General features: G+C 42.6%; 2 protein-coding genes across 3 annotated transcripts; both read right to left on the reverse strand.

Annotated features, from left to right (window-relative positions):
* Positions 1 to 9,236: 9,236 nt before the first annotated feature.
* LOC115676170 (transcription factor UPBEAT1) lies at positions 9,237 to 9,863 on the reverse strand. Its single transcript, XM_030599055.2, has one exon. The coding sequence runs from the start codon at positions 9,797 to 9,799 to the stop codon at positions 9,407 to 9,409; it is 393 nt and encodes a 130-aa protein (XP_030454915.2). The 5' UTR covers positions 9,800 to 9,863; the 3' UTR covers positions 9,237 to 9,406.
* Positions 9,864 to 18,448: 8,585 nt separating this feature from the next.
* On the reverse strand, positions 18,449 to 22,044 carry LOC115676246 (stachyose synthase-like). 2 transcript variants are annotated; one of them, XM_056319829.1, is made up of 4 exons: positions 20,130 to 22,044; positions 19,821 to 19,998; positions 19,316 to 19,722; positions 18,449 to 19,259 (listed from the first exon to the last, which is right to left on the reverse strand). In XM_056319829.1, the coding sequence occupies exons 1-4, from the start codon at positions 21,609 to 21,611 to the stop codon at positions 18,654 to 18,656; spliced, it is 2,673 nt and encodes an 890-aa protein (XP_056175804.1). In that variant the 5' UTR covers positions 21,612 to 22,044; the 3' UTR covers positions 18,449 to 18,653. The 2 variants fall into 2 exon arrangements, with proteins under 2 accessions (XP_056175804.1, XP_030454982.2); XM_030599122.2 differs by having other exon boundaries at positions 18,449 to 19,223; positions 19,355 to 19,722; positions 20,130 to 22,043.
* Positions 22,045 to 23,560: the final 1,516 nt, after the last annotated feature.

Raw genomic sequence — 23,560 nt, forward strand, 5'->3', positions numbered from 1 at the left:
AGGGCAGGTTCGATCTGGGTTTATAGAGACAGAGAGAGACGTATGCGCTTAGAGAGAGAGAGAGAGAAATGAGATTTTCTTAGATAAAAATTTTTTCGTACAAAAGCTATTTTGGGCTATGTGCCCGAACATCACCCGCATGCCAAATTTATTTAAATTTAAAGATAATGTGATACTTTTATTCGTAACCCATCAATCAGAGACGTATCGAAAGGCCGGTGATAAATGAAAATATTCGATCCAATTATCTACCGATCGATATCTCGTGCACCTCTTCTAATCTTTCCTCGCTTTATCATGGCATCGATCTCGTGCCGAAATCACTCGATTCAGACCAAGGCACAGCAGCTCGTGTCGAAATCCCAACACCACTTCATGTTTCGCGAGAGACGAGTATAAATGAGGGTGGTGGTAAAATACCTAAGTAGTGGAAAAGGGTAGGAAAAAAATTCAAAATTTTTTTCTTTCTTCTGTAAGGCGAAGGAAAAGGGTAGGAAAAAATTTCGAAATTTGAGGGTACTGCCCTCCTTCCAATTCTCCTTCTGCAACGTAGGGGCTCTCCCGATCAGACAGAGAGAGAGAGAGAGAGAGAGCAAAAGAGGTACGGCCACATCATCAACACCCCCCCCCCCTCACGGGCCCCACCACTACCGACACCCACCAATACCCACGAGGCTGTCGACAGAGGTTGACCGGCAAATGTAGGTCAAAGAACCGTACGGGGAGCGGACGGGGAGCCGGTCAGGTTCGGTGGACGAGGGGGCGGGACGGAGGGGGGGCCGCGCCACGTGCGGCGCCTGGGCCTTGCCGGTAGCCGGTCCCCCCCCCCCCCCTGCCCCTCCCCCCCTCCTCCCTTCGGGAATATTATTCAGCATCTCTTTAACAGCGATAGTAGGGAGAACGTTGACCGCCGAACTTGGCCCGGTGTGAACGAGATTGCATGGCACGTGAGGCGATTGCGGCATGATTGATGCCCCACTTCCCCCCCTCCCCTTCCCCCCGGCCCGCAACCCACGCGCTTCCCCGGTCCTACCCCCTCGCGCGCGTGCGAACCGGATCGTCTGCCCCGGTCTTTATATGTTCCGTCTGGAAAAAAATGAAATCGAAAAAAGAGGACCCATCAAAGTTCGTAGATTTTTTGACCCACAGAAAAATCATAATCTTTAATTCCGTCTGAGAAAAACGATCGATTATATTGTGGGTTGACTAAACCCGCGAGGAAAAGTAATATGATAAAAATTAAATGCCCGACTCTAAAATCATAAATCCCGAACCCTAAATCGTAAACCACAAAACCTAAATCTCTATACCGTAAAACCCTAACCCTAACCCTAAACCCGAAACCCCAAAATACAAATCCCTAAAACTCCAAATCCCAAATCCCCAAAATCCCAAACCCTAACGCTAAAATCATAAAACCACAGAACCCTAAATCTTAAACATAAAAACTGGAATACCTATACCACAAACCCGAATTCCTAAAACCTAAAACACCAAAACCCAAAACGCCAAAACCTTAAACCCTAAAACTCTAACCCCATACCCTAAATCCTAAACTGTAATTTTCTCAACTACCATCGAATATTTACTTTGTCTAGAAGGAGCAATTTTCTTTATGATTGTATTAAGGTCATCCAATTTTATATCATAATAATTTAAGATTTTATTTCTAGTCCAGTTTTATTCAAACATGAATTTTTAAGTCTCCATTGACATTTTCATAATTCAATGAAAAAATTGGGACTAAACTTTTTTAGGATTGTAACAAAACGCATTTCTGTTCTTTTTCTATTCCGGGAATATAAATTTTGCGCAGTTACCAAACGCGTTCTTCTGCTTAGAAACTCATCCAGGGAATAGAAAAAGAAAAAAACTATTTTTGAACGGAACTTTTTTCCGAGATCAGAAACGTAACCAAACAGACTCTAAAATGCCTTATTTTTACTCCCGCCTTTTCCCCTAAAATTAGAAAACTTATCATGGAACTTTTGAGGCGCTTCGCACCAAAGAAGGGTCAAAGTGCGAGAGGCATGAGATTTGTGTAACGCACGACAAACAAATTGAAAACAAAAGTTACTCCAAATATAATGGACAACAATGGATAACTAGATCCATACTATTACTCCATAACTCATTCCTATTGATCCAGTAACGAATACCATAAACATGATACACCATTGGTTATATGTAGTTTCTTTTTAATGGCTAATGACAGCAATACCTGACACAGTAGTTTTCAACTTCAACCGAGACTTATTTGCAAATACGAACGACGATTCCAGACGTGCCCGACAGAAGTTAAAAAATTATTATGATGTCCCTATGCACCACAGCATCGGAAAGAAGAAGGAGGAAAAGAAAGGAGCGTAGAATCTGACCATGGTGGGAACACGAAGACGCGAAATTCATCCTGTTCCCTTTGCGAAATTGGGGCATCTGAATCTTTGGTGGTGTGAACTCGGACCTGCACCCGTTCGCTTTTTCGCTGGTGTTGATCCCGATGCCCAGTGGGGCTTTGCTTCCTTTTGCAGCAAGAGAAAATACCCACGGACCGAAATGACATAAAGCAGAAGACCGAAATTACAAAATCGTCCACGTACGATTATCGAAAGCGTAATTTCTTCAGAAGTATTATTGGATAGTTCGGAGCTTCTCTCACCCTAACAATTAATTCAAAAAGTGATGATTTGCCCCTCACTTATAATCGGACCACCATCTCCTTCAACAGTCAATATGAGAGAATCACAACAATTTCTCCCTCACACAACGGGACTCGAATTATAGCAATAACAATTTGTATCTCCCGTGTAATCAAACTTGTCGGTAACTTAGGTTTTGATATCGATGCTGCGTGGTTTTGACCCTCTTTCATCACAAAAGTTAACTTAAAGTGTGAGATTTTTCTTCACACTTATAAATTACCTATTAGTCCCTTCCACAATCGATATGGAATAACCCCAATTAATTTGCACCTCGATTTCCTGGAGCCGAGTTGACGTATTCCATCCACGACATAAACATTGAGTTCTACCGTCGATTTGTCGCCGGAGATGAATCCAAAAAATAAAGCTGCAACGAAACTAAAAATTGAATTCGGATAATAGTAGAAGGACGGTCTCTCTCTTTTTTTTTTCCCTAAAACGAAAAAAAAAAATAGATGTAATTTTTAACTTATTCCTATAAAAGGAAAAGGCACAAAAGAAAAGGAAAAAAAGAATAAGAGAATCGACGTGAGATTGCTTTCACTTTAGGTGGGAACCCTCGATTGTATGATGACGAAAGTTCATGCACGTGCGGCCTACCACGACCAAAAACAAGAAAAGGACATTTAAATTTCGCCCCAAGTTACATGAAGTTCCGTGTAAGACCGCCTCTCTCTCTCTCTCTCTCTCTGCCGTTCAATTATTTGGTTCGTTTAGGATTAAATTAAACTTAAACTTTTTGTCATTTTGTGTTCTCATTAGTTTAAAAAAAAAAACACAAAGTGTTCAAAATGGTGACGAAATTCAATCAGCGCCAATAATTTAGGGTCATACGCATATTAAATTCGTGCGCGTAGCGTACGTGGTACATGCACACAGAGTCGGATCTATACATGATTACAGAGCGTGCTTGCAAAATATGGACGAAATCGATTATCTTGTTCAATGCAAAGGGGTTTCTTGTGGCCGAGTGAATTACGTCGATAGGGCACGATGTTATTCATAAGATTCATCGCACGTCATCGCCAAGTTTAGCTGCATTATTTGTATACAATAGGCGATTTACATTCATTTCTAAGGAGCTAGCTAGCTATGCGTAAATTAAAGAAAATAAGATATCGCACTAGTTAATTGTGCATGTGCAACCACATTAGTCTAATAAACTAGTTCAGAAAAAATAAAACGCCGAAATGTAAGCCTTAGCTTTATCTAGCTTTCCGGCCAAAAAAATAAAAATAAAAAGCGTCATTAGATTCAAGTAAAATTAAAAATATTATCCTAGTCTCAAAAAAGTTATTGGAAAATAATATGTGAATAAACTTACCAACATTTATATGTCATGAAAGTTTTGAGTTGACAATAATTTCAAAAATGTGTTGGTCGCAAAATTTAAATTAAGCGAAAGATAAAAAGTAAAAGTTTATCTGGTCACGTCTTTAACAGCTACAACTATAATTTTGTTTCTCTTGATCTTAAGTTGGTTTAGGCCGAGATACTAGACTTCACGTAACATATGGTGTAGTCGGGGTTAAGAGTGTTACCTACATATCGCCTATTTACGTGTAAATTTTTTTAACTTTAGAAGTCACACCGTCGTAAACATTAATGACTGAGAAACCCTAATAGGCTACATGATAAGGGTCATGAATTGAACCATACTAAATATGAGAGCTCAAGGTGAAATACTTAAGCTAACTAGCGTAAGTTAAAATGCCGAACATGGAAGTTCGAAAAGGAATCTCTCTAGGAGCCGAGGACGCTTTATAGGGCTTATATTGGGCGATCGAAGTTTTACGCCATTTCGGTATATTCCTTCCTAGGGTTTGCTTGCGACATACGCCCCTTAATCTTATAGGCCCATTTTTGCTTAATCTTTTCTTAATTAATTGCTATCGAAAACTTTTCTCATTTACGTCAACGTCATGCTCGTAGTGGGCAGGGATTGTATACAAAATTTGAGGAAAAAAAAAGAGAAAAAAAAAGAGGGGGAGAAATGCCCATTCTGAGTGGCCGTTTGACTAAGGAGTTTGCTTCTTTCGTACGTTTAGGAGCTCAAAAAGATTAAATAATAGTACGACGAGATTAGGAAAAGAAGATTAATCTCTGATCTAGTCACCACCTTCTGTTTACCGAACCGTGGCTTGGGGTTTAGTGCCCAGCTTTTGACCATTGTTACGAGTCTCCCGTTTCGTATTACTCTAATGTTTTAGTGTTTGTGCATGTCTAGGGTTTCGAACGTTTCGGACAAAAGAAGAGCAGCTTGTGGGCAGTATTATAAGTACATTTGGGACATAAACAATGACTGCAACCGCTCTTTGATTATGGTAGCAAGCTTTTCTTGAGAAAAACTCGACTGCGCTCTTGTCTTTTTCAAATCGTTTTTGTGTAGCACGTCGACCCATTCGTCGTCGGTGGATCTCGGGTTACGCGGAAAGGGAGGTGCTGAGAAATGCACGGTTTGATTAAGGGCCTCTTTTTTTAGTTTAAGAAAAAGATTAGCCAACGATGGGAAGCACTAATTGAAACAGGGAAGTTGCTGTTCTACTAATCAGTACTCGTTATCTTATCCCAATGTTTGTGAAGATTACGCCAACGCTAAACCCAATTTAATAATGACCCATTGTCTGCGGTATTGCAATTTGGCCTAACCAGGCCATTTGCCTTTAAGATCTAGCTATATAGCAACTACACACCATGAAAAGGGTGTATCAAATCAACATCGTAAAATAATGCTTTTAGATTGCAATCTCTCCGTTCCAAGGCTCATCACAAGCCAATAGCCGTTTATCGAAGATCGCGCTAAATTTTTCGCTTTGTCCTTTTCATGGAAGGCTGAGGAAAGCTTTAGCGACGAGGCTGTCTCGATGGTTAAAGAACGAATATCAAATTGGGGTGCACAATTTCTTGCACACCCACCTGATGCGGACTGATTTCTTGTCCGGTTCGTCGACTCGGGCTGATTTTTCTTTTTTTTAACTCGAGTCTTACCCAGTTATTAGCGGCAGGCTTTTGTGTGGGCCTGGCTTAATTCACTTTAGTTGCATAAATTGGCTTTCTTATCATAAACATGCCCGGGACATGTGCGTACCATGCCCAAATTAGGAGAGAGAGTCGCAATTGTAACTCTCTCTCTCGAGAGAGAGAGGCTTCGCTGATCAAACAAAATTACTTCAAAATTTTCAAATTCGGTCATCGGTATTAAAATCGAAATTTTCACCAGGCACACTGGTTAGGAAAACATATGAAACTCTTGCCCTAAGCTGCCCGCATGAAGGTGAGAATGATAGCGATTGCAACGTGAAATAATTCCAACTTGTGAAATATAAGTTGGATGGCACAGCAAAGTGGTCATTGTCTAAGCATTACTATAACAACGACAGTTTTGGGCGGGTACTTATATTTAAATGAAATTCTTTTTTGTCTCTTTCACTTGGTTTGTACAAATAATAATGATTAAATTTTTCATATGTAATTGTCGCGGAATGGGGATTCCTAAACCAATGTCCGCAGCTGCTAATTTAGTTGGAGACAGATTTCCCCCACCATTCCACCTAACCCCACCTTAATTCAATTCGTTTGCCCTCACCCAACTTGGACCTTATCTTCTTCGAATTCATTCTCGTTTTTTTTTCTATGTATCCTTCTAGATTTCATGCACAGTCATACGTCTCTCACGTACAAGGATAGAGACGCGAGCAGATCGGATCTCGTAGGATTTTTGACCCGACCCTCCTTGTCTCCTCTAACTCCAAAGATATAAAACATACGTGCACGCGTGTCGCGAACGCAACTGAGTTTAGATCTCGCGTTCGATACTTCATACTCTTGAATGTATACTTTACGGGAAAAATACGTTGAAACGGTCCTAGGCCGTTCATTTAAGTTAATATGTTGCACATTGTTTTAACCTTGGCATGATCACAGATTTAGTTTCGCTTTGAACCGAATACCATGTTTCGTACGCTAATAATGTGATCGGATTTCAAATCTGAAAACCCTTTTCCTTATTAATCTCACCAAGCAATCTACGACCATCGATCAAGTTGGACCGGCTCGGGAATCTGTTCCCGTGACAAAACTTTAGGTCAAAACCGAATAAACCCTAATTTTAAAACACATGTTACGTGATGATTTTTCAAATGGGGCAGTGAACCCAAGGCGCTGGTTTTTCCAAAGGGAATATCGCGAGGAGCGACCGCGGATTTCGAAGTCAAAACCGCTCTGGCTCCACTCGGCCATCCCACAAATTCTTGATCTCTGCACCCAAAATTTTTTTAAAACGAGCTCGTGGGAAGGTAGTCAAACTGGAAAACGACAAAGCTCGAGAAACCATAATTAATTATAACGTTACATGCTTAATCAAGGGTTTTAGATGATAATCATGATCTTGAAGCGATTCGTAGAGATTAGGAAGGGTGACACCTGCCCTAATTAACATTCAACGGCCCATGTGCCCATCAAAAGAGAGAGAGAGTTTGTCTCGATCATATGTCACGTACGAATCCAAAACTAATTTTGCCCTAATTTAACCTATTCTAGTAATGTATCGTTGCTACAAGCATTGTCTTTTCCCATTTAATTTCATGCTTTGTTAAGCGTTTGATTAGTAAGGTAATTAATTTCGTGATTTGCTCGCTTCCTTGAAGCTTCGGGAAGGGGCGTGAAACGAAACCGCTGCCCTCGCTACGAACCCTACATAATACGAATTCGATGAAGGAAAGGAGTGGATGTCGATGTCGAATTCGATGTTGATGTCGATGTCGATGTCAATCGTTCGAATCGCCCGTGAGTCTCTCTACCCAAAAAGCAACCTCCTTTTGTTTGTGTGAAATTGCCACGAGAGGAATACAAAATCATGGTGTCTGAACTGGTAGACCTAAAGAAGGACATTCTCGTTTTTTACTTTGCATGATGAGTTTAACGCGGTGATGTGCCGACAGCCGCTTCGCTCGGATCCGGACACGGTTCGTTCGCTAGCGACGGCGTTGTGTGCTTTTTGTCGCTGCGTTCCGATTCCTTGTGCTCTTTTTCGGTTTTTTGTCTTGTCTAACTTCGAATCCCATGAATTTCACATTTTTAATTGAACATGATGGACACGCCATTCAGCTCCCACTTCCCAAAAAGCAGAAGAAGAGAGAAATTTTAAAGGGAAAGCTGGAATTTGTGTGCATGGGGTATTGCTATTGTTGTTCTGGAACATTGACATGCTAAAGAAAGTAGGGTCCTCGATTAAAATGCGTGTTTGGTGCTCCCTTTTGCGCTATGAAGATCGAGTTGGATTTCGATTCGCAAAGCTCGCTTTTGTCGATTCGCTTATGTTCTATCAAAAGAGTTGATTTTGAATACCACATATATCCTGTTTGAACCATGGTAAACAGATCCCGATGGCAAGGGACGGTGGGGGCTGGTCGAGACCCGAGTTCGATCCCTTGGAAAAGTACCAAGACAAGAATTTTTTTCTTAACAAATAAGAAAAACATTGCTAAGAAAGAAGAAGAGGAGGAAGGGGGACAAATGAAATGTCCAAATTGGGGGAGATTCGAAATTTTCGTAGTCTAACAGATGGGCCGATTCATTAGGCCTAGGCCCACTCTTTACATACATTTTAAAAAATGTGGCCCGATACAATGGTCAGAATGAGATAGTCCAAGATGTGGGAGGTCCAAAATTGACTTCTACCAAGCTTAAAAATTCCACCCCTACGTTTCTCCCCTTTAAATATACAGAAGAAGATATGTATTGATTGAATTCTTTATGAGATACATTTTTCAAATTGATTTGATGGCCTACTTTTTCCTAAACCGGAAAAGCGGAGTTGATATTATTCAGTTAGATCTAACAAACAATATCGATACATAATTGAGCCCGACGACGTAAAAGGCTTTATATATATAATTGATCTTGCATTGATACGGTGTAGCTCGATCTATGAATAATGTCGTTATTGAATAAGTGGGGTAGCTAATTAGCATTACCATATGTCAACTGGGCTCTTCTTTTTCTTGGGATATATAATCAGCAACTTCTGTTGTTTATGAACCGATCCGATGTAACAAAACGTAGTTATCAGGTTGATTCATTCTATTAGGTCAACTCGATCATATTTCACAAATATTATAATCCACACGGAACTGTGAAAACAATAACTCACTCCCATATATCCTTTCTTCTTGTGATTGAATTCATCCATCATGTTAAAACCTCCAAACACGTCCGACAGGATACCAAAGGTCATTTCTCTCTCGTATATTTCAAGAGCGCGATGCATCCCTAGAAACCTAGGTTAGCATATTTTCATGTTGTAATTCCCGAGCAATACTTTTTTTTTGCTTCAATCTTCTTCTAGGCCAAATCAACAATAACCACTTCAAAAACCATAAACACTTCAAGATCTGGTCGATAAAAGCAAACTATAATACAGGTCAGCACATCAAAAAAATTTGTAAAAGAAGAGCTCCATCATGCTCTCTCTTTCAGACAAATTCATGAATCAACCAATCTACTGTCAAACAATGAGGACGACAACATCAAAAGGGTGCTAACAGTAGCTGCGAATTTATCTGACCTCAAACAAACTCCGGCCAAGAATCGCATTAATTAAACACATATAACAACTGGAAAATGAGAAGAAAGATATAAAAGAAAAAAATGGGTAGGAAAGAATGTGGTTTTGGCTTCTCTACAGAGTAGTAGTTTTTAAGTAATTACTGATCACTAGAACCTGAGAACATGTCAACCACCATTTGCATCATCTTCACTCTCATCTCGAGGGACAGTATGTACTCAGCCGTCTCCTGGAACAGGCCTTCCAATCCCATCGACTCGCCATTCGGGATCAGCGTCTTCAACGTCCGGACCCGCCGCTCAATCTTCCGCGAGCATCTGACGACACTCCTCCTCGAGGCTCCCACCTTGTTGTTCCTCTTCTCGATGTTGTTCGCCCCTCTTCTCCTGATGATCCTTAGCCTCCTCTTAGCCTGAAACCTTCTCTTGCTCGCGACCGGTTTACCCCTCGAAGACCCGTTTGAGTCATCAGAATCAAGACCCTTCAAGCCGAGGGATACAATGAAACAATGTTTTGGAGAATCGGCCCCCATTGTGCGAGACTGTATTCGAATATGACTGACGAAGCTCTCTCTTATTGATTCCTCGACAGAGAGAGAGAGAGAGAAGAGAGACCTTCGCGTTGTGTTTGTGACGTGAAAATGGCACGACAGGAGGGCATTTTATATGGGCGTGACGATGCTTGTGGAACAAGGGTTTGGTGGTAATTCAGAGGATAATGCGATTTAATTATAATCGCTGCAAGAAAAGCAAGAAAAGTTGCGGCGGGGGACCACAGCCCAGCTCAACCCGCAACGGCTTCCGAGAGAATGGGGATAGCTCAATGGGAAAATGCCAAGTGTACATACGCCTAGCTAAGCGTAGAGAGAGCGTCGTATCATTATTGTTATTATTGTCTAACTCTCTTATGCTAATTATTATTACTTTGAGCATGTTCTCGCACCCAACGCAAAAGCTGCACATGTACCCACATGATTATTCTCTCTTCATCGCCACCACGACCCAACCCACCACCAATCTCTTGAACCACCACCACCGGTCCACCACCGCCACCACCACCACCACCACGACCTCCATTCATCAATATTACCTCATCAAACCAAGCTGGATTATTCTTCAGCCCTAACTCTTTCCAAATTCAATGCACTGTGGTGCGACCCTTTGTGGCCTAAAACTTCCAGCTCAATGAAGCGTGAATGCATGTTTCGCGACCCTTTTACGGGATTCTTAAGTGGTTAGCCCATGTTTCCTCATGGGAAACCCCATTCATTAAACAATAAAGAAGTGCAAAACCATGGTGGGTTACCTGTCAAAATTTTGTTTTAAGAACGGTGGACAACGGAGATCATTGATGTTGGATAAGGTATGTTTTCCTTTCCCCTTTTTGTTTCAGCTTCTGACATTCATGCACCCATTTTCGATCATGTGACGATGATGGGTGGTTTTTTCTTTTGTAAGATTGTTATCTAAAATCACAAGATCATGTTCTAACATGTTCCAATATCAAGTACAAGCTTGTGAAGAAGTTCGATCTGCTATATGGCAAATCTTTTTGTAGGTAGACAAAGATGCAATGCATCTTTTCGCCAATTTGATACACATGACCCATGTTCACACGCTCAATACTTAGAATCTCCTCTCTGAATTATAGCTCGATTTTTTTCTTTTTTGACACGTTAATTGATTCGACATAATAGATTCCCGGACAGTCCCTAAAGAGATAAGACGATTCCTATTTTTTCTTGTTATTTTCTTTTAATAGTAGTAAATGTGATAATACGCATGATTTTCGACATGTTTCATTATCTTTTAATAGGAGGCAACAGGAATTAAAGATATACTATAGAAAGAGTTATATAGACTCCTCTTTTCTAAAAATTAATGTTGGTATATTTAGCACTTCTTTGTTGTTGAAAATGGGTAAAAAAAAAGGAGATACTTTTAACCCATTTTTCTTATATTGATTGGTAAGTTCACTTCAGCTGATTTACATTTATTCAAGAAAATTAGCTGATTTATTTTCATATTATACCTAGCAAAAAGAAAGCTATATCTTCCTCTCTCTCTTTTTGTAATGTTTTGGCCGCATAACTAGCTAATATCATCACTAGCTGTTTCTTCTCAAGATTAATTAACTTTCGAATTTTTATTATTTGCCTCCTCATCACTGTCACTACCATTTGTCTATCATTTTCATTAGGTTATACTAAGAAGGTACATAATTTACCCCCATCTAGCTTAATCATAATTGTTTCCACGCTTTCACCTGTTTGGATAAGCAAGAGAGAAGCCTCTGCACATGAACCAGAAACGTGGGTTTCTGGTTTAATGCTAATCAATGAATTAATTAATTTCTTTTCGGCCATAAGATATTAATTGATCGAATACATCGAAAGGGTACACGAAAAGGTAGCGCGTAGAATGTATGGCTGTATCCATGTGACCATGGCAATTTCTGTGCGATGCGATCTCAACTCGTATATTGCAAAACCCTCCTTCGAAGCCAACAATGGTGGCCTTTTATTCCTTATCTTTGTGTCTCTTTTTTTTTTTCCTTTTAAATTCTTTTTATTCTTTTGCTTGTATTCTACAACAAGAAGACGTGTCCTCTTTCGTTGGCTAATGGTGAGTTGTGCGATGATACCGCTACAACTTTTTTGTTTCTTTTTGCCTCTCTTACAAATGACGGCTGTTGCACATGCACGGCTCAATCAGACCACATAGCTCATGTAGCTCTTTTCCTTCTGCATTATTGTGTATTGCGTCTTTTGTATTTCTATCTTGTGGATCTTTTTTTTCTCGTTTGATGTTTCCATAGGCGTGGGGTGCAATTATTGGGGGTTGTTCTAGCTAGTTCTAGCTAGGTTATGGTGGCTCTTGTTAGGGCATCTAATTTGTCCCCCTGCGGATGATCTATGATGGACACATCTTTTCTGGTATGCCACCACTTTCGATATGCATCATGTATATGACAAGTTGCTTCATTTGATTTATATTTTGTCCCACCCTTTTCGGTTCGTCTTTAGTCTTAGACCTTGGAGTGATTGTTCTTGCAAGAGATATTTCGTGCAAATTTACGTTGGGCTTCTTCTCTGGCCAGATTGTAGTTCACAATGAGCATATGACACTCAATACGGTTAGCTCCAAATTATTCTTCCCCTTCGGGAGACGCAATTCAACATTCAGAGTTCTTGGTGACATGTGTGTCTTTAAAGACATGTTATTTAAGTATTTGCGGACATTACTAAGAACTAATCACCAAAATGACATTTTCTTTCCAGAAATGTGGATTTCGAATTCTTAAATTCTCACACCCACTCAAACCATCCGAAACCAACTAAAAATCAAACCACTCAAACCATAAACTCAACCGCAGCTGCCGCGCTCATCACTTTCTGGCTGGCTATTGCTCGCCATTGACATCGTGATACTACTTGCCAAAGTCGGGTTGTGGCAATGCCAACTTTCATCCAAGGCCGCCAGCCTCGTCGAGGTTGTCCATGGTGGTCCAAGGTCAAGGGCCCTGTCACGAACGTGGGTGACCCTGGTCGAGGTCACTCGGGATGACTCTAACCTCGAACCTTGGTGAACTAACAGCTTTAACCTACCTCAAACAGAGTTGCTAACCATGGCCATTGTCATGAATATCATCCTTGCAGGTCTATTCAGCATATATATATTTAGAGAGAGAGAGAGAGAGAGAGAGAGAGAGAGAGAGAGAGAGAGAGGTGGGGGAGGAGGGCGACGGCAGAGGTAGGGACAGTGGTGGATAGTGTTGACCGAGGTGGCGAGGTTGGGTGGACGGTCGCATACGATGGTGGGTGGTGGATGGGGGTTGTGGGTGCTTGAAGTTATGATTTGTGACAGAATTTGGGTGATCAAAATTTGCAAGGAAGGGAATTTGGTATCCCATATGGGATTTTGTCCGGAAGAAAGTGAATGATATTCATAACAGCACGTAAGTAGTCATTCGATCAGAAACAAGGCATATCTTTTATATTTCCCCAAGAACAACCTAGATAGATTCACAGAGTGCAACGGCAATTACGAAGTGCTACCAAATTCTTGCGATTTAATTCTGTCGAGCTGCATAACCCTCCAATCCGAGATTAGGTTTAGGATCACTAATCATGATCGAGTGTGCCCCAAGAAATTATATGGTTGAGCTACTTTCGATCGAGGGGGTCCAGTAGCACGTGTAATTAGAACCTAAACTCATCAATTAGGAGGGGAGGGGGGATGATAAAAACACCTAATTATAGTGCAAATATGGCCCCATATTGGCGCGGGGAATCGAATGGTAGCCATGTTCTCCATGTGCACAAGGAAGTGGCTTATCAAGCCTTTAAATTTCCTGTTCTCTATGTATAAATTCAATTTTTTTTTTCCATGCATTTAATTTAATTTGATTTGATTCTTTTGTTTTTTATTTTTTTGATTTTGGGTGGTGACCTGTCGTGGCCTTGTCAGGTACTTTTTGAGGACAGGTGGGGGTAGAGCTGGACAGCGGTGGATGCACACGTGGCGCAAGAAAGTAGGGTTTTGGATGTCCACACCTTCCTGTGGCTGATGAGAGCGTGGGGGATGATGGGATGGGGGAGGGCTTTTCCCCCTTCGTGTCCAAATCTTCATGTGCCCGATGACCTGGACACATGCTCATAATGATTTTTTTTTTCCACTTTATACATATACATATTCATATACATATACATATACATACATACATGCATACCAGAGTTGAATAAATATGTTAGAAATAAAATAATAAAATGGGTAGCTATCTTTTGTTTATATGAGTAGAGCAAGTGGGTATTTGGGTCGTGAATGGACCCATCAAACGCACGAGTCGGGTCCGATCGAAAATAGTTCGATCCAAATTGGCTCGATTTAACTTCTTATGACCAATTTCCATATAATATAAATCTAGTGATCCATATATGATTCAACTCATACTCAATCCAATTCATATTGCTAAAACACGTTTAACCAAATTTAGGAAAGCTCATATTTAAACTGAGTTCGAGCACAAGACAAGTGAACGCAAAATCGAGTGAGGGCAAGAAAGAGTGAAGAGAAAGTCATAGAGATGGATTTGATCAAAGTAAGTTGTTAACCCATTTAACACAAATATTATTAAAACTCATTTATGACACATTTACTAAGTAATTAACCCATAAAATAACTTAGCCTATTAAATATGAGTTAAGAAGTATGTTTATAACCAATTTTGCTAGATCTAATCGTGAATAGGACCAATCATTATTTATTATTATAATTATTTTACGAAAGATATTTTTTTGAAGGATTGAAAAGCAAGTCAATTAAGTGTTTCGTCTGTGTATATACATTATATATATATATATATATGCAAAAGCCTATATTTAGGGTGCATTTGATTTAGCATTCCCACAAAAGCCCCTTGGGTAAATGCAGAGGTGTTTGGCGAGTATTTCCAATGAGCTTTTGACCGAAACCCAACCAATTTTTTTCTTTTCAAACTACCCTCACTAATTCTTCAATATTTCAATTTTGCCCCTCATGACTGTTCATTTTCTTTGGGCTGAGGGCGGCCGGCAAGGGGTCGGCAAAGTTGTGCGACCCCGATGACGGCCACCGAGGGTCGCCCGACCTTAGGTGGCCGTCACCTAGGGTCGCCTGACCTTGGGTGACGGCCGCTAGCACTAGATTCGGGGTCGCCGGCGGTAGTAGCCCATCGCCACCTCCAGTGAAGGTTAAGTTTTTTTTTTTAAATAAAAAAAACGCAAAGCCTTTTGCAAAATAAGATTTGCCAAACTTTACTTGGGCCAAAGTAACTTCACAATGGATTTTTTACCAAATGCAATTTACATTTCTCCAAGAGGCTTTAAGTTAAAGATATTTGCATTCCTCCAAAACCTCTTGGGAATACTGAACCAAACGCACCTTTAGACGGTTGGCGTGCTTTATTTGAATCTCTTTCTCCCAAAGTTAAGATTATTCTGTACAAGTTGTTGAAAAAGCCCAATAGAAAATGCTAATGATTTTGCCCTTTTTTGGGGTCTTTGAAGGTTGGGTTTGGGCAGGACAAAAAAAAAAAAAAAAAAAGGGTTTTGTTTGGGCCATAAAATTGCTGGACATGAATGCTAAAAAAAACACGACAGTGATGTTGCTTTGCTGGATCAATGAAGGTTGGGCCATGAAGTTGTGGATCTCATCTTCTTCCCCAGCAAAAGAAAGAGAAAAGAAGCTGAACAGCTTGGGCCCTAACATTGCACCGAAACACTTTCACAATTGGGACAATACCCCAAACATCACAAACTGGTATATCGGTACTACAGTTACCACAAACTAATTTCCATATCACCAAATATTTCAAATCGGTATACTCGTGACAAATCTATTTCCGTTAGCTTCCATCAATATCTCGTTAACTTACTGATGAGGAAACACAAATAACAAAGTCCGGTATACCTGTGACAAATCCGCCCTCCGTTAGCTTCTGTTAATATCCTGTTAAATTGCCGACGAGAAAACACAAGTGGCAAACAACTCGAACGATGGACGCGTGACTTGGGTCCAAACACGGAAATGGTTCTTCTAAACGACGTTGGTTCTGGGGAAACCAGATCGGAAGAAAAGGAATCGAGGTTGGGAAATCTGCTGATTTTGCCCGGAAAGCTTCCCCGCGTTTCGAAAATCCACAAAAATTCCTCATTTCTGTCGGCAGATTATGGCACAGATGGATTGGTTGGGGATATTTTTGTTGCAATACTGATCTATCGGTTTGAAATCTTGGGCAGTAACGATCTTTAGAGCATGTACACGCGAATGAATACATGGATTGGAGGCATGCGCACACGCCTTCTCCGATAAACAGGAAGACAAGACAGCACCGTCAAAAGCCCAACGCCGACACTAACCAGACATCCCTCCTTTGTCCCACGTTAAAGGCGGTTAATTTAGGTAAGTTTTGGTTGAATCCCTCTCCCTCTCTCTCTTTTTCTTGAAAGTTGGTGGTCTAACCCCGCAACTTCCCATGCATCTGTCTTTGTCGTCTTCGACGACGGCCTTCCTCGCGACAACTCCATCGCGTTTTTGTCCGCAGATTAGTGTTCACGGCCCAAAACAAAACAAAGCAGAAATTCTTCTTTTTATATGTTTTATTCTTAATTGGACCGACCACAAATTTGTGGATAATCCCATTTTGGCATTTTGCTTAACATGCTCCAGAAACGCGTCTTCACAAGCAACCTACTCGGTCTCTCGCTCATCAACTCACCTAACTTCATTACCGCTTCTCTTTGCATGGAACGTTAGTTGAAAAAGCGTACTAACTTGTTAAATCTTAACTAAACATACTTTAGGAAAAACATCAATATCGTCTATTTAAAGCAATTAGCCTCTACTGTATATCTCTTGGATTTCCATGGTGCCTTGAAATTATGGCTTAACAAGCGTCTCGAGGACACCTGTTAATACAAACCCTTTCGATAAGATCTTTCGTTTTTCATTCATTTTTCTGAATTTGCCACAAAGGTTTTTACGTGTACGAACCACATATAATGTTATATTTGTATAAACTTTAGAGGGTCGTGACTTATAACTCATTTACGATACATCTTCTCGAGTTTAGTGACAATGTAATGTGTCGTATATCGTCCATACAACAACTTATAATGAAATTACATTGAAATCATATAGATGAACATATGCTCTCTTGATTACTTGTTATTCAGTACCAATATCCTTTTCTGATTTATATGATGGTAGTTTAGCATGTACCTTCTCTTCGATTAAAACATATTTGTGCAAACTCATGATGATATCGGCTTTAGGTCCTCTCTATCTTTTTTTTTTCCATGTTTTTCAAATGTTTTATGTTCATTGTATCCTAAGATCCTATTATTTTCGTTTATGTATTTTACTAACAGAGACGTCTCCCACGAAGGCTCAAAGGATTCATGTGACGATGTGCAATATCCTCGGCCCTCGATGTTCTTATCATGTCGCATTTTAGGCGACATGCATCCGCATCTCTCGAACTTGATTTTGATCATGAAAACGATCGATAATATGTGTTCTACATCTATCTTTAGAGTGTAAATTTAAAACCTGATACAAGGGTCAATTTTTGCAGTCAACATTGCGTAATATATCCTATGATATTGATACTACCTAACGTACTTAAATGATATTATCAAATCAGTCGTCTCATAATTCGATTCTTACCGTCGACGACACTTTATGATCGGACACTTTCACAATATAACGAATATAACCTATAACATGACCATATGTCGTCGTAGTTAAGTATAAAAACATTGTAAAATTGTTTTACAACGATTCATCGCAAATAAGTGTGCAGAAGTATCGTAGAAATAGATATTGAACCGTGCCATACATTATTGCATTATAAAAATTTCCTCTTAATGATATTTTGATGATGGTATGTACTTCAACCTCAAAAATTTACATGATGTGCTTATACATCGTTATCATATTTTCCCTTGCGTGGCGGACCGACTTATTTAACGAGAGATATTTGGGTGCTACTAATGAAAGTCGTATTCAATCCATAATGGATCAATCTCGATCGTCACCCCACGTGGGAGGCACGAGAACTTTACCTGCGGCTGCGTGCATAGGTGGGACCACTTCACCTAGGCTTTTTGGATTTTTCTGTTGGCTCTGAGCCATCGACACGTGGAATTGACGAGACGACCTTTTTCTGACTACATGGCAACACCTGTCTTCCTCGCAAGTCTTCGCGTTGCGGATTACGCAAGCTCAATAAAGTCATATCCAATTAATTAAATCAGCAGTATATTCCACGCAAGCAATTTGAAAAAAAATCAAGAAAAAATGAGACGGTAACGGGATTTTCAACAGCTTATGTCGTGTGTATTAAGTCCCGATTAGAATTAACGCAACACTAAATTTTTTTCGAGTTGAGTTTTGGTAATTGGATTATCTCTAATCAAATCGGGTTTGATTTATTGCTAAGTTCGTGTAAGATCCTTAAGAGACTTCTCGTTGGGATGTTTCTAGCATGTTGCTCGGGAATTATCCACTTATCTCTTTTGGATAGCCGTGGCGCATTAGAAAGACGAGCCAAATGGAAGTTTTCCCATGTCGTTTCACATCTTTATCCAATCAAATCCAAAAGTGCAAAAAGAACAAGAAGTACAAAAGATCATGTCAAATTAGGAAGGAAAATACAAAGTAAACCTTAATTGATATGGAAGAGTTCCATGGATGATATTTACACCCATATACTCTCTGAATTACATCATTGATCCAAAAGACTCGCAAGAACATAGAATTTAAAAACGTTTGACTTGAATTAAACCACCCTCGACATAGATATAACTAATGACATTGTTATTTGCGAGACGTGCTTGGATTGATTCAGAAGAGGAAAGCCACGGTCGAGACGCCACCCAGTTGCTCGACCCAAGGGAGATCCACGGTCAGCTTGCCGTCCTCCGATGACCACCAGAACGTGGCCTCGGCGCCGTTCACCATGCACTTCTCGGGAGCCCTGCTCGAGTACGCCAAGAACACGCCCCCGCCCTTGACCTTGACGATAGCCCCGAAATCAGGGTACTCCAAATCTTGAATCGTGCCCCCACAATTGAACATGTTGGTGAGCCCGATGGGTGCGAATTTGGTGCTACTGGGTCCAAGGTGCATGACGGGCACAAAGCTGTAGATCTCGAAGCAAGATGGCTGGATGGTGATGCTGATCGGGTCAGAGCTCGGGGTGGTCAGGATGAGCTGATCGGCTTGGCCAAGATAGACCGCGAATTCACGGGCCGTGCCCATTTGGGTCGTGCCCTTGGTCTGGTCCCATTCGATGTCCGCGACGTGGACCGACCCGGACATCGGCTTGTAGCACTCGGAGTGCCCCTTGATCCTCCGCTCCTTGGGGTCCCAGCCAGCGCCTTGGCAGTTGAATGCCCCGAGCACACCACCATACTGCAGCAGAGCAAGCACAAATTTTATTGATAGGATGTTACGTACAACTTAGTCTCAAATGAAACGATCACAGACAAAATCATTGTAAGAAGTGGTAAGATTGCACGAATTTTGCTTAGCAGCGTAGCTACCTTATTGAAGTTCCAAATCTTCAAGATGGTCTTGTTGTCGAAGAGGGGGTTCCTGAAGAGGCAGTCCCTGGTGGGCAGGGCAAAGTGCTGACACTTCGGGATGGTCCCGTCCGGGTACACGAGCTGCTTGATGAGCCCGAAGTCGTGGCCGCCCACCTTGTCGCTCACGTAGACCGGGCCGCCGCAGATGGCCCGCGACCCCGCGTGGAACTTGGCGCACTCGTGGTCCGACTGGAACATGTCCCAGTCGGGCTGGATGATCTGCCCCATCCACATGCTGTTGTAGGCGCAGTGGATCATGTGCACGCCTTGTAGCCAGTACTTCCCCATCGGGTCGCCGTTTGGGTCCTGGAACCAGAAATCGTCGCCTGTCGAGCACCGATTAACCGAACTTATTAACAAATTCGAACAAAGGCATAGTTCATTTGGACATTCTAGCGCGTGATCTGGTGTTTCTTTCGCTTACCTACTCTTCCAATGGAGATCTGTCGAGTCCCGAGGAAGAAGAAGTCATTGCATTGTTGCATGCTCGCGATGAGCCCAGTTCCCTTGAAGTTCTTGGCGAGCGAATTGCTCAGGCCCTTGTAATACGCCTTTGCGAGCTCAACCCTGCCTCCATATTCCTCACTAACGTACTCAAGAGTCTGCATTTTGGGAGTTGTTGATCCCCACAGATAAGTAAATTACCAAAGATGAAACAGCTCAAACATGTTCGTAGAATGCGAAAATAAAGAAGCAAATTAATGCATAAAGGATGTACAGGGAGATCGCTTACATGGATGACGTCCACCTTGACTCCGGTGATGCCGGAGTCAGCGAGGTAGGAGTGCATGGAGTCGTAGAGATCTCCGGCTTGGCTCGGATCGACGAGCCCGATCCCGCCCTCGATGATCTTCACCACAGCTAGGTCGGACATGGTCCCGTCGAGCCCCGGGGAGAGCTTGGTGGGGACAAGCTTCGACTTCAGATGGGTGGCCCCGGGTCGAACCCCGCCCCAAGCACCGCATAGCGCGTGCCACACATATATGTCGTCCAGGCCCGGGAACTTTGCCCTCAAGTCCTTAGTGAAGGCCTTGAACCCGTAGCTCCCACTCTTGCAGGCACATTTCCCGCACCCTCCTGCGCTATAATCTTCGCCGTTTTCCTGCCCTCCGAACATTTCATCGAGCTCTTTCTTGAGCTTCTTGATCCTCGACTCGAGCTCGGCCAGATCTTTGGCCCCGGACTGGACCGCCCTGTCCCGTTCCTTCTCTGCGTGCTCGATCTCGATACCCTTGTCGATCAGCATCCTGGGCTTCTTCGTGTCGAAGGGGGTCGTGCTGGGCCCGAGCATAGACCCGGCTCGGTAGTTCCTGAACTTGTCGCACTCCTCCAGCCTGTGGAGCCTGCCGGTCATCTGGGTGCCGCCGAGGACCAAGTTCTTGGCGTCCGCCTTCGGGTCCTGCCCATCGAAGTTGATGCTTTGCCAGCCATCGTCGATGATAACGAACCTCGGTGGCACGCCTCCTTCGGCGAAGTCCTGGACCCCGTGCCAGACCCCAGCCGGGTCCACGGTGAGGTAGAAGGCGTCCCAGGTGCACCACCCGAACTTGTCCACGAGCGTCGGGACAGTCTTTTCCTCCAGCAGCTTGAAGGTATTGAGGTGCACCCTGATGGCCCTGTAGGCCTCCCTCATCACGTTATACGGGTTGTCGGACACGTGGACGTAGGCCATCGCCTCGAAGGAGGAGGCGGTCGCCCGCGTCGACCCGCTCTCCGCGCATATCGTGAAATGCCCGTCCCGCCCCGGGTGGAGGGCCGACCGGAAGGCCCCCTCGATGATCGGGACGATCAGGACGTAGGACGAGGCCTCGGGGACGTTGAGGAGGACCCACTGGGTCTCCATCTGGAGGTCCGACCCGGAAGACCCGACCCACATGGTCGACCACCACGTCTTGAAGCGGAAGATGCTGAGGAACTCCCGGCCGGAGAACTTGCCGAGGGAGTTCACGAGCCGGTCGGAGGGCTTGTCCTGGGCGAACCCGAGGAAGCAGCCGCGGTTGGCGGTGGAGTCCACGCGCAGGAGCAGGGGGAGGGGGGCGTCGGAGGAGCGGCGCGTGGAGGAGAAGTGGGTCAGCGAGACGTTGCTGGGGACTTCGGTGAGGACGGGGACTCCGTCGACCGACAGCTTGCCTTCGGAGAGGTCGAAGTGGTTCTGCTGGGCGTTGGTCCGGAGGACACTGGAGAGCGGCTTGGCTGGGTCGTTCGGTGGCGCCATTATCAGCGGACAATGAAAACGGAGAACAATTCGACGGAAGAGATGAACAGAACAAAGCTTGCAGGGCTAGGACAATGACAGAGTTCGCGCGAATCTCTGCAGAAGAAGCGAAAGGAGGTTGGTATATATAAACACAGAGGGGGTCACTGATTATGGAAGCTTTCTTATCTTCTTTCCGGAGGGAAAGTTTTGTGAAGTTGGAGTGAAGATTAATCAAAATCTTCTGCAAATTTACAGAGGAAGAAAATGGGAATCTGTGCGGGTGGGTGATTTGATACGCTTGACAAATATAGGAGGGATATCGAACAGAGGGCAAGAAGATGAGGAAATGGCAAGTGCGAGGAGATTAAAGATCGATGTCAGAAAGAGAGAGACAGAGAGAGAGAGAGAGAGGAAGACCGTCTTCACCGATTGCATGGACCAATGTTGAGATCGAGGGCGCATACTTATAGAAATTCCGAGGGGGAAAAAGGTGGGGTTGGATAAAGTGGTAAGGAGAGGACCGTGGAATTTCTTTTCCTTAAAAAACAACGCGACCGGGGGTTGAAAAGGAGGAGATACAGAATCGAGAAAAAGCGTCCTGAGGATTAGAATCTTGGGCGGTCGCGGATTGGATAGCGACTGGCGGTCTCTTTGGTGGCTTTATGCTCTGCCTCTACTCCTGCTCCTCCTCCTCCTCCTCCTCCTCTTGCTCTCTGTAGTTCTTAGAGAGGAACTCTTCGAATGCAAACAAAACGCCCACCTTCGTCAGAGGAAGATGATGTGTCCTCGCTCCGGAAATGCATGCGATCAGAGATTAGAGGCAAGGAGATGAACCAGAAAGAACCGCACCACGTATCGACCTTACATGCACGTCGCTGTCCTTCTATCTATGTTCTTTCCCCTTCTAAGTTCAATTATGGTCGGGTCGAATTTTCTGGATGATGTTTCTGTTCCGCACGTTGGTATCGAAGGAGCTGATGGGGACCTGACATACAGAGAAGGGTAATAGGATAGAAGCACGGGATACACACCGGAAAGTTCCGAAAGTGAGATTAGGCTATGCATAAATCGAAACTAGATTTTGACCAAATTAAAAATTGGATCTTTTCTTGGATTATTGACGGTTCTACACGGCAAGAATTTAACTATTTAGAGCTTTAGGTTTGCAACGTGTTAATACGTGATTGGTTGACAAAGTAGCTACGTATAGCTGCTTCGGACTAGACTGCTATGTAAAAGCTTGCATTATATATTTTTAACTAAAAAAAATCTGAAGTCTCTCGAACAAACGATTCCTCGAAAACCTTAAGGTTTCATTCGACCAATTTTGCAATATTATGTTGAAAAAACACAATAGAAGTTTCCTTTTCAGTTAAGTAATGTTACTCTCCCACCGTCCTTTTCCTCTTATTCCCGCTCAACCTTTTTCCCTACCCACCAAAAACATTCATATTCTACACGTATGGTATAAATTCTTGGACCCAAAGAATACACGTGACGACAAATTTCACAGCTAACCGATGCTTCCCTCTTATAGTCATAACGATTGTTGAAGTATCGCACATCACTTGACAATGTGATCTCTCTCTACTTATCAATTTTTAGCTTTTGGATTGGATTTTCCATTGAACCACATTGATCCTGTGCAAAACTTTGAAATAACATTTCTTGTATGTCTTACCATTTTATGATAATGTCCGGACTAGTTTATGTGCACCACGATCATAAGTCGCACCTATTGAGACGAGAGACAATCCGCAAACTTAGGGGATCGACCCAAGATTTGACCTGATTGAGAGTAGCCACATTGATAATCCTTCGATCTGAATCATCTTACCCAACTCCATCATACAATTCTTTTATCTACCCTTTAGCTAGGCATGACCATATGATAAATAATTAATCCCAGAATTATCTATTTGTTGTTTAGTCACGCTCGTTATTGAAAGGGTATGATACCATGGCTA

Source organism: Syzygium oleosum, unplaced genomic scaffold, assembly GCF_021117445.2.
Source record: "Syzygium oleosum isolate NSW1041296 unplaced genomic scaffold, Sole_v2.1 Sole_v2.01, whole genome shotgun sequence".
NCBI classification, from domain to species: domain Eukaryota; kingdom Viridiplantae; phylum Streptophyta; class Magnoliopsida; order Myrtales; family Myrtaceae; genus Syzygium; species Syzygium oleosum.